Genomic DNA, 11846 nt, shown 5'->3' with positions numbered 1-11846 from the left:
ACCTACAGCTCCTGTAGATAGTTGCTTTATCAGCAGTTCTACTGCCCATTCTTGCCAGCCTAATCCTTCCCCAGAGCACCCCAGAGGCCTACGATGATGGCTGGTTCCAGCAAAGCTTGCATCACGTGTGAGTAGTGAAGAGGAGGGTTCCAATCTCCACTGCAGGGTTTTCCCCAGATCAGGCACTCTTGCCACCACACTGCCAGAGCCAGAGTTGTGTAGTCTTCTTATTGTTTTAGGTAAAAGGGTACAAATATCACTGTAAACAAAAGAGTCAACAGACTCAATATCAGAACCACCATGGTCCCGACTGCCTTATAAGAGGCTCGGCACCAGTACACCTGTGTGGTGTGCCCTACGCCAATTAGTTCGCCGTCGTCTTCATCCTGGGGACCTGGGTTGCTCAGAAGCTGGACTGTCACCAAGGTTCCTGAGGCCTGCCCTTGAGCCGAGTTCTCCTTTCTGACCGAACACAGCTGATGCCCATCAATCCAGACTTCCTGAGGGACCAGCGTGCCACTGCCGCGCTGGGCCAGGAAGTGCACATTTGCTGGAAGCTTGGGGATTCCTCCCTGAGGGATGAGCTGCTCAGCTCTGCAGACTGGGCAGTGGAATGTCTGCAGCTGTTTCAGGAAGAGGCACATCGTGGCAAGGCACTCCAGGCAGAATGTGTGAGAGCAGCAAAGAAGCAAGGGGGTCTTGAAGACATTATCGTACGGCATGTAGCAGATGGGACACTCGGGGAGAGAGCTAGACTCGTCCTCTAGCTGGGTTTGATTTTGAAGCCCCATTGGGCCTGGCTGAAGTGGAGGCTGCTCCGAGTCTGGCAGGTGTGTGTGTTCTCCTGTCCCACTTTGGCACCCATGCTCTGCCGAACATGGTCTGGCCCCTTGGTCCCCCACACTCGTTTGGTGTATGGTAGAAAAACTCTGATCCATAGCCGATCTGTGGCCCCAAATGTCTTCACAGGAGCCAAAGCCAGCCGCTACTGCACAGTCTGCAGAGCCCTTGTCTGCAAGCAGGATTCATTGAATCAAGGTTCCAACACAAAGGCTGAATTCACCAGCTGTTACTGGACCAACCTGCAAGACACTTGACTAAGAGCAGGATGCAACATCAGCTGAACCACCTGCAGGATGCTTGACTAAGAGCAGGATGCAACATCAGCTGAACCATCTGCAGGATGCTTGACTAAGAGCAGGATGCAACATCAGCTGAACCATCTGCAGGACAATTGCCAAAGAGCAGGATGCAGCATTGGCTGAACTATCTGCAGGACACTTGCCAAAGAGCAGGATGCAACATCAGCTGAACCACCTGCAGGATGCTTGACTAAGAGCAGGATGCAACATCAGCTGAACCATCTGCAGGATGCCTGACTAAGAGAAGGAGTCGTTGAACGCCAAGTGCCAACACATGATCCAAATTCATCTGATATTGATCCTCTGCTGAGGACTTCTCTGAAGGCAGGAGTCACCGAAAGCCACCAACTGGCAACATGACTACTGAATGCACTGGACAGTATGCCGAGCACCTGCCTAAATTTAGAAGTCAATGGATGCCAAATGCCAACCCATGAGTCATTCCCGATGCTACTGGACCGTCTGCAGGGTATTTGTCTGAATGCAGGCGCTGTTTAACTGCAGGTGCCCACACAGGGGCCTCATACACCAGCTGCTACTGGAAACTGCAGGGCACTTGTCCAAAAGCAGGAGACATTTAACTTCAAAAGCCAACACATGCGCCAAATCCACCCACTAGCACTGGACCATCTGCAGGGCGCCTTTTAAAAGCAGGAGACACTGAATGCCAAAAGCAAACATAACAGGCGCATCCAAGGACTGCTACTGGACCGCGTGACCCTTCACAAAAGAAGCACAAAAGAAGCATTCCTTGCTGAAGTAGTCTGTCCATACATGCCGCCCATGCACTTGCTCAGGCTGCAGAGCAAGCAGAGTCCTTGGCACGTCGTTCCTTCTTTTATCCATGTGCCACTCTCCTTGAGGTCGCCTGCTTTGCTGTCAGGAGCCGGAGTGTTTGTGAGAACTTCTGTGCTTGGCAACCAACATTCAGTAGAAAGTTTTCTTGCTGGGCTACAGTAGTCAGAGCAAATCCCCCCCCCCTCCCTCCTCGCGTTCTTCCCCCACCCCTAGCAACTTGAACTACAAACAGACGGGAGGAAGCAGCTCCCTCTGACAAAAAGCACCCCCGGCCAGTACCTCGTCCTCCAAATCCATACCTGTCATGTCACGTCAGAACTGACAAGACTGCCTGATGGGGGAGAAAAGGAAGGGCACGTCACGACACTCCTCCCTCAAACTCCCCACACATGCCTACTAGGGGAACCATGTCAGACGACACTGGATTAAAATAAAGTGCCAGTGCCGAGAAACGCAAGGTCACTTGGTCTGTATTTAGCTACTGAATACTGTGTGGGAGCACGCACGAGGTGATGTTGCGCAGTTACTCGCTTCTGTTATCCTTCAGGCTGCAGCCGCCCGACTGAATGGAACTCAGACAACAATAACCACTAGAAAGCCCCCACGTGGAGCAAACGTGCAATATGACGTGGACACACATCAACTGCGTGCGAAAAGGAGTACAACCCGAGCCTCTTTGCAATCTCACATGACGATTCCGCCAGTTGTTTGTTTTCCACTATCGATTGACTATTCGCGGGTGTATCTGGGAGTCTAACAATGGAGACTTCCTTTTCCCAGCAGAAACTGCCACTAAACCCAAAGTAAGGGCCTATACTTTCCCGAATGGTAGTCAGGAGAGGAAGTGGAAAAAATGAGCTACTGGTACTCTGGCTGCAGCCAAAAGGGAGACAGTGGGATGTGGGAAAGATGGAAGGGGTGAAGGGGCGGGCAGGGGGCAACAGGTTGCTGCTTGATCTGTACTTTGAGTGATTTAACAGGCAATAACATACATTGGGCCTCATTACGAGTCCGGCGTTAACCGAGGCGGTAAAACCGCCTGGTTAACGCCAGACTCGTATTACCATTCCGCCTCCGTGATTCCCGGAATTACCGGGGCATTACAACCCCGGTTTTCCGGGAATCACGGAGGCGGAATGGTGTAAATCCCCATTCCCATTGAGTCCTATGGGACTCGATGGAAATAAGGGTTCATGGAAACACCGGCAGCATCTCGTAATGCTGCCGGTGTTTCCTCGTCCGCCTGCATGCAGGAGGTGTTAAACCCGCCAGGTCAGACCTGGCAGGAACATCACCTCCCGCCTGCGTGGTCGGACTCAGGCGGTCCGGAAACAACGGTGGCGGCGGGTTTACCGCCACTGTTATTTCCGGACCGCCTGGGTTGTAATGAGGCCCATTGTGTAATAAACTCCGTTAGATATACAGATTCTATGTCACTTGTCCTGGGAGGGGGCCCCTCAGACAAAAAAACCCAGAAAACAGAAATAGTTTCTTTTTGAAGTCACTCTGCCTTCATAAAGGAAATATTTCTGTTACAGTGTAACAGAAATAATTTCTTTATGCGGGCCGAGTAACTAGAAAAATATACTATTTCTTTATGAAGTCTGAGGGCTCTCCTACCCCATGACATGGAAGTCTACAGGCTGGAAGCCTCCATGTCATGGGGCGGTCGAAGCCCTATGACTTAAAAAATAAATTGTTTCTGTTTGAAGTCACTCTGCCTACATAAAGACATTATTTCTGTTCCGTTCAGTCCTTTAACGGAAATAATTTCTTTATGAAGTCAGAATGACTTCAAAAAGAAACCATTTATTTTTGAAGTAATGGGGTCCCCTTCACCCCATGACACAGAGGCCTCCAGACAGAGACATTGCTGGGGGCGGGGGGCTAAGGGCGCTATAGCTCCAGGTCTTTTGGTTGTAGCCCCCGGATAGAAGCTCAGGGGCTACAACCAAAAGGGTAGCTAGCCCCGAGTCCTGAGATTCCCGACATTAGCATAGCCCCAGATCTTTTCCAGACCTAGCAACACCCCTGCCTCCAGATCCTCTGCAAATGACGGGAACAAGCATTCCTGGCTGCTGCAGGGAGCTGAAGGTCTTGTTCCCTGGACCAACAGATTAAAGGTAAGAAAAGGTATTTTCTTTAAATGTGTGTGCATGCATGTAAGTGTGTGTGTGTGTGTATATATATATATATATATAATGTAATGTGCATAAATGAGTGAGTGCATGATGTGGCCTGGGTATTGAAAGTGAACCCCAACTTATAGGGGCACCCCTTAAATATATTTGGGTACTCCTGATCACGCTCACACCAGAGTAAATGCACCCCTCTAGAGATTTAAGGTCAAGAGTCTATCTTGCAAAAGATAACAAATTTAATCTGTACAGAAGTGAGAATGGGCAAAGGACCCTGCTCCAAAGTGGTATATTCTGTCCCATAACTGCTGACAGGTCCTGAAGACTGGTGCTGGGCAGGGAGCTTAAATACTCTTGACTTGGTTACTGGATACTGGCATGGCTCCATCCAAACCTGTCATCCTGCCCTTACAAGGGGGTCTGGAGTCTTCCTTCTTGCATAGCTGGGCTTCCGTTTGGGACAGGCTACTTGACATAATGCTAGCCTATGCAAAAATACATTGTCGCTTAATTTTTCATAATTTTGCTATATTATGCACATTTATATATAAACACACCTTCCCGCCATACTCATCACTTCACTCAATATTTTTATATTTCATCTGGTCCAGTAATTCTCCTAAAAACCCTGTTTTCCCATACTGTTGCATTGTGTACATGAGCCGCAGCCTGCCTGTGTGGTTTAATAGATGGGGAACAGCTGCTGAGTTACCTCATGTGCTCTGCCAGACTTCAACACCAGGCAATGCCTGTAGTCTATTTTTAGAACAGGCTGCAAACACCGTGCTTTGAGAAAAGCTAACTACAATTTAACAGTTTTACAAATATATTCATCTAAATACTTATTTGCACCTAATATTTAAATCCTAACTATCTTCATTTAGTGATCCCCCTCCCCCTGGACTTTTGTAGTGCTCAGAAAACAGTTAACAAACGTCTTGCCTAATTCTAAAGTGCTTGGGAAGCTTGGCAATGCAGAAAAGCACTAGCTCCTTCCCACCATTATGCCTGCATGAGTGTATGGTGAAAGGGTGCACATACAAATATATGGGTGGCTGGGTGTGCGTGTGTCAGTGTATGGTGAAAAGGTGCACACTTAAACATATGATGGCTGCCTGGGTGTGCCTGTATGGTGAAAGGATGCACACTTAAATGTATGGGTGGCTGGGTGTGCACGCTTCTGCATGTATGGTGAATGGTGTGTGTGTGCTTGTGTTCAGGGGCTCAACAAAACCTACATTTCGGGGGGCTAACCCTTCAAATGTTGGGAGAGGCATTAACTTCACGGTAGGTGGGGGAGGGCCAAACATATTTGTATGGGGGCATCTAACTTCTTTACGCATTTTAATGAGACTATTCTAGTGCAGCTTCAATGTTACAAGCAGTGAACTCTCTCCTTTAAGTCTGAAAGCACCCACGTATGGACTGCTGTGGGAACAAGCGGTCTCCTGTCCCTTCTCTACCCTTCCAATCACTCCCCTAGCACACAGGTACTAAACCCACATCACGATTTCAACTGCCTAAAAACGAACACTGAAATGCTTCACGTTATTAATTGCCGGCTCTTTGTTAACGGCGAAACACAGGCGCTGTTTAACATCTGTGTCCTGTTCTGTCAAGCAACGACTTTGTAGGTCAGCCAGGTCAACATTGCCCAAAATTTCAGGGAGTGTGGGAGAGGACTGATCAGATCAATGTTGTTGTGCCAGTGCTTGTGTTTAATGCCATGATTACTTATTGGCATTCTTTATTAAACGTAGTCCCATTCTTCCTCATCCCAGTACTTGTGTATGAGGCACTTTACATCATACACAAGTACTGGGATGAGGTAGCGGGACATGGAGGTAATGGCTTGCTTAGGGTTCCATGTGGTGTTACTGTAATTATTTCTAAAGAATGAATTATTACTGAAAAAAATAAAATATCATTTTTGGTGGGGGTTACTTGGGGGGTTCCCCCCCCAAACACCCTGTTTCCCTATGTGTGTTACCCCACCCTGATCCACCCACACCTTTTAACCCTTTAGCCCCAACCCCTTTATATTTACCTTTCGTTATGTTTTCGGTAATAATTCATTTGTTATTATCATTTCGGTAACATCACTGGATACCCTGGCTTAGGTATCTGTAATCTTCATTACTCCTAGCCCCACTCTTCCTTGTCCTAGTACTCACCCATGAGGCAAAGTGCCTTCTATGTCAGCACTGGGACAAGGAAGAGGACAAGGAAGAGGCACGTGGAGGTAATTCTGGGCCGATGTGCTGATTTTGGGGGTTGGGGTAGGGGGTTGGAGGGAGTGGGGATGTGTGGGGGTGGGGAATGTGTGATACATCATAATGGTAATCCATCTCCAGGCTAAGCAGCCATGATATGTGATATTAGTGGCTAGCGAGGCATTTTGGTGCAGCTAGTCTAGTCATTTCTTAGTTTGGCTTGATTTTTTTTTAACAGGGCATCTCTAATAAAGCAGTCCTGCTAAGTGTAATTACCTGGCTACACTGACATTTGGGTGCTGCCAGTCTAGCCGTTCTTACTGTGGCATTGTATATTTTTCTGGGCATCTGTGATAAAACAACCATGAAAAGGGTTATTGCTTCAACTGACATTTTGGTGCAACCAGTCTAGGTATGTCTAAATGTGGCCTGGCATGCTTTACTGTGATAGGTTATTATGTGTCTAGACTGGGTCTATAATGTGCAGTCAGTTGGACATGTTTTCATTGTGGCATGTCATTTTTAATTGCAAAGCATTACATTAATTAAACCATTAATGTTCCTGTGCACTGTTGGTGACTTGCGTGTATTGGATTTTTGGACTGGTGTTACCCTACAAAACAATTGCAAACGCTCTGGCTTTTTAGCCAATTTTTCTCAGACAGTGTGTTGTATAATGCATTAAAACACATACACATGTGTTTCTCCTAGTACAGTCTGCGGCATACCCCTGAAGCAGCATGATCATGCGAATTGCGCAATCATGGTAATCCAGGCCGGCCCAAAATGTGGCACAACCCATGATTTGTTGCTTAGCTGGGGGGGAGGGACCTCTGTATGTGTTACGCTCACCTGGTATCTACAGGGGCGCCACACAATACTGGATGGAGGTCTAAGCGCTATCCCGGACCTCTCTCTGCTTGGTTATGTGCCAGACATTGGGTAGCACCTATAACAGGAGAATGGAAGGTTATGATACTGGTTCTGTAATGGGTGGACTCCCACCTCCCTCTGGTCCAAATCCCCTCCCTTGGGGTTATTGCTCACCTTAGGTTTTTGTGCATTGAACTCTCTGTCCTGCATCTCTGTGCAGGGGTGCATGGTTGGTGTGGGCGTTCCGTGGACCTAGTTGCTTCACTGGTCCGTGTGCCCTTATGTCGGGTCCAGAACGGCTGTGACTCCAACTCTGCTTGCTGTCTTCCAGGTGAGTTATAATGTCTTTCCTGTCTTTATTCTGTCTCTTTCTTTCCCTCCGTTTTCTCTGTCTTCTCTGCGTCTTGCTCCAAACACTCTGTTCGCTAACAATGTTTCCTTTTGTTTTCAAAGGGATGGTTGCGATCTCGGAGTTGCCGCGCCGATGGCGAAGACCACAGTGAGTTATTGATGCACAGAGTGCTGTGCTGTTTATTGGTGTTAATTGCTAACCTGTGTTCTCTTATCTTCTTTGTACAGATTGCAGTGAAGTTCCGGAGTGATGAGCGACCGAAGCGCTGCTTGCCCAGGTAACTGCTTTGTTAATGCTGACCTTGTCCCTTCTCCCTTGCAAGGTGCGCAGAAACCCAGAGATGGGCGAGGACAGAGAAGCGCAGGGTGCTGCCAGGCTCGCTGCTTGCCCAGGTAAGAATTGTTATCAAAGCTGTCCATGTTTCTTTACCTTTGCAGGTTGCCGCGTACTCCAGAGATGGGCGAGGTAGGCGAAGCGCAGGATGGATTCAAGACCGGTTACTTCACAGGTAAGTGGTCTTGCTCGCTAATGCTGTTCTTGTTCTTCCTTGGAATCCGGATCTATAGCGTCAAGAACGGGTCGCCGGAGAAGCAGATGAGCAGGAGCTGGACACGGTGAGCGTTTCGCTGCAGGAGTGCAGAATAACGCGATGCGTGTTCTGTTGTTTGGGTGTGGTTTAAATAGCCCAGGTAAAGTAGTTCCAGGCCAAGTAGTTCCAGGCCCAGCCACACCCAAAACACTAGACCGCATGGCTTGTTTCTAAAGAACTGAGCTGTGTAATAGGTCTTATTTTGGATTAAGGTCCAAAACTTGTATTACTTTATTCCTGATAATGAGCCTGGCGCCAAAGGTGCCAGGACTGACTCCATGTATGTTTCTGATGGAGTTTTAAGGCCATTGGGGCCAGTGTGAAGGGCTTTAGCCACATTGCTGCCAGGGGGCTGTTATACCTGAGGGGGTCAGGGGCATGGATCGTGACAGCACTCCCCCCTAAGGCCCCTCTCAAGGTATTTCCTCCGTCTGGCCCTGGTTTGGTTGGATGGTTCAGATGAAATCATCTTACCAGGCATGGCACATGGATGTGCTTGCTAGGCTCCCATGTCCTGTCCTGCGGGCTGTATCCCTTCCAGTCCACTAAGTAATATAACATTGACCTGGTGAGTGTAGAATCTAGGATGTCCTTGACTTCAAATTCGGGTTCTCCGTTAACCAGTACCGGATTTGGTGGTGTTTTGACCTGAGTTCCAGGCTGAACAGATTTTAAGGCTGACACGTGGAATACGGGATGGATCTGCATATTTGGTGATAAAGCTAGTTTTACTGCCACAGGATTTATAATAGCCTTGATGGTACAGGGCCCTAGATATCTGGGACGAATTGTTCGACTTCCTCTTATGAGTCGTGCCGAGACACCAACCAGACTTCATCTCCGACTTGGTTGTCTGGGGCTTTTCTTCGGTGTTGCTCAGAGAATCTTTTCTGTCTTTCTTTGGTTTGGATCAAGTGTTCTTCTGCCTTTTTGAAGGCTTGAGTGATGGTCGTATGTAAAGTCTTCACCATGGGCATTTCCAAGGCCATGGGGGTATCTTATTCGTTCGTACGTGGGTGCCTTCCATATACGGTATAGAATGGACTCTGTCTGGTACTGGTGTGTAACGAGTTGTAGGCATATTCGGCTAGCCACAGCACATCCTTTCAGCTTTCTACCACTTGATGTAACATGCACTGTAGGTATTGCTCTAGTGTCTGATTCATCCGCTCCATTTGGCCATCAGTTTGGGGATGGTGACTAGTGGACAGACAAATATCGATTTGGGCAATTGCACAACTCTTCCTCCAGAAGTTAGATACAAACTGACTCCCTCTGTCAGAAATCAGGACAGAGAGGAAACCATGTAATTGCACAATTTGCTCTAAAAACACCTTTGCCTGACTGGATGGGTTTGGTAGACCCTTAAGCAGAATTAAATGGGCCATTTTAGAGTATAGGTCAACAACCACTAGGATAGTGTTGAACCCTTGACATGGAGGCAGAACTGTGATGAAATCGAGGGAGAGTGTGTGCAAAGATGCAGGTGGAATTTCCAGGGGTTGAAGAAGGCCCACAAGTCTTTGTTTCTGGGATTTATTATGTGCACAAAGGCCACATGACAGAAAAACTGCATAATGTCCTTTCACCAGGCCAGCCACCAATAATTTCTTTTCACCTTGGCTAGGGTCTTGGCTATTCCTGGATGCCCTTCTATCAGGGCATCGTGATAACCAGAAATGACTTGTTCTTGTGCGTTATTCGGTAGATATAAACGCCCTCTGAAATACGGGAGTTGGTTCTTTGTTGTGTAATGTTCACCTTGAGTGGTCCAGTCTTGTAAAGCCTCGGTGTTCATTAGGAGCCGACATTCCTTTTGGAGTTCATCCAGAGATAACCTTGTTGTAAGTCCTAGTAGTTTGTCACCTGGAATAATGGCCACTGGGTCTGGGGTTGAATATGCGTTCTCATCAATACCCATGTGTGATAGGACATCGGCTTTTCCGTTCAGGACTCCAGGTTGGTACGTGATTATGTAATCATCCTCCACAAGGCCAACCAGGTCACCATATACCAACATGCTCTGTGTACCACTAGTAAAAAGAGCCAGAGCTGGAGTATCCAGCTTCCCTTATCTCGCACCATCACACTGGAATGCCCTACCTCCCACAATCCGAGGTGAGCTCTTCCTCATTGCCTTCTGGAAAGCTACAAAAACCATCCTCTTCACATAAGGTCTCTCGCAGCACCATGCTTGCCAACAAACTGATTATAATGTAATAACCAAAGAATCATGAGCTGTAATGACTAAACTGTTTGTAGCAATCATAATGTGCCAACGACTGCTACAAATCTTGTACCACCTGTAACTAAGTTCCTACAAGTAACATCGCCACAATGCCCCTGGGCTGTCTGCGCGCTATATAAATAAATAAATAAATAAATAAATAAATAAATAAAAATATTCTGCAAAGAATAAAGCCCATCGGAGTTGACGGGATGATTGAGCCTTTGCCGTCTTGAGGTATTGTAGGTTGCGATGGTCAGTGATTACTGTGATGGTATGTCTGGCGCCTAGGAGGTAGTGCTGCCAAGCCTTAAAGGCTGCCTTGATCGCTAGGAGTTCCTTGCCTGTTATTGCATAGTTAAGTTCCGGTGTATTAAATTTTCGTTACCAAAACGCAACGGGATGTAACTGGCCTGTTTCGGGATCACTTTCGGAAAGAACAGCCCCCATTGCCATGCTGGAGGCATCTGTTTCCACTACATATGGGAGATGTGGGTGGGGGTATCGTAGCACCGGGGCTGAGGTAAATCTTTTATTGAGTTCCTGGAAGGCCTTCTCCACCTTTTCTGTCCATTGGAACAGTTTGTTGTTTTTTTCGTAATAAAGAAGTGATCGGGTGCATAATCTGTGAGAAACCCGGGATGAATCGGTGATAAAAGTTCACAAAGCTGCGCATACTTTGGACACCTTTGACTGAAGACGGTGATGGTCAACTAAGGATGGCGTCTACTTTTATATTCATCCCGACAAAACCAAGGAACTTGACTTCGGTGACATGGAAGGAGCATTTTTCAAGTTTGGTGTATAGCTGGTGCTGTTAGAGTTTTGCAAGGACGGAGCGACCGTGCCTGGCATGGTCCTGTTTAGAAGAGGAGTACACCAAGATGTCTTCGATGTAAACTAGGGCACATACGTCTATCAATTCCCGTAGTACATCGTTCATGAAGTACTGGAATGCTGCGGGAACGTTGCAAAGCCCAAAGGGCATCACCTGATATTCGTACAGCCCATACTTAGTATGAAAGGCGGTCTTCCATTTGTCTCATTTCTTTACACGCACAAGATGGTATGCCCCCCTGAGGTTGAATTTGGTGTAAATTTGGGCATTCTTCACCTGGTCCAGCAGCTCTGGGATAAGGGGTAGAGGGTAAAGGTTTTTAACTGTTACCTGGTTTATTGAATGGCAGTCAATGCACGTTCTCAAGTCCCCTTCCTTCTTGGTTACGAAGAATAGGGGCGATGCTTCCGGGGATTTGGATGGGCAGATAAAACCGTTTGCCAGGTATTGGTCCAGATATTATTTCAAGTGGAGATTTTCAGGTTCGGTGAGTGCATACATTTGACTACACAGGATTTGTGCACCAAGTACGAGGTCGATCTGATAGTCATATGGCCTGTGAGGCGGTAAGGTATTAGCTTGTTCATTTTGGAAAACGTCTTGGAAATCGTGGTATTCGCTTGGTAGTGTACTTGTTACACCTACTACCAACGCCTCTTTATCTTGGACAGGTGTG

At 47.4% G+C, this 11846-nt stretch overlaps 1 protein-coding gene across 1 annotated transcript; it reads right to left on the bottom strand.

The window, feature by feature from the left end:
* Positions 1–227: 227 nt before the first annotated feature.
* LOC138471659 (E3 ubiquitin-protein ligase RNF183-like) lies at positions 228–791 on the bottom strand. Its single transcript, XM_069609388.1, has one exon. The coding sequence runs from the start codon at positions 789–791 to the stop codon at positions 228–230; it is 564 nt and encodes a 187-aa protein (XP_069465489.1).
* Between the last annotated feature and the right edge of the window lie 11055 nt (positions 792–11846).

This window comes from Ambystoma mexicanum, chromosome 8 (genome assembly GCF_040938575.1).
Source record: "Ambystoma mexicanum isolate Mex_15411 chromosome 8, UKY_AmexF1_1, whole genome shotgun sequence".
Taxonomy (NCBI): Eukaryota; Metazoa; Chordata; class Amphibia; order Caudata; family Ambystomatidae; genus Ambystoma; species Ambystoma mexicanum.
Note: the sequence above shows the minus strand (reverse complement) of the source record. Positions and strands in the feature narration are given on the sequence as shown.

Coding starts and splice junctions, on each gene's coding strand:
- LOC138471659 (XM_069609388.1), bottom strand. CDS start 791: ATGGGGCTTCAAAATCAAACCCAGCTAGAGGACGAGTCTAGCTCTCTC.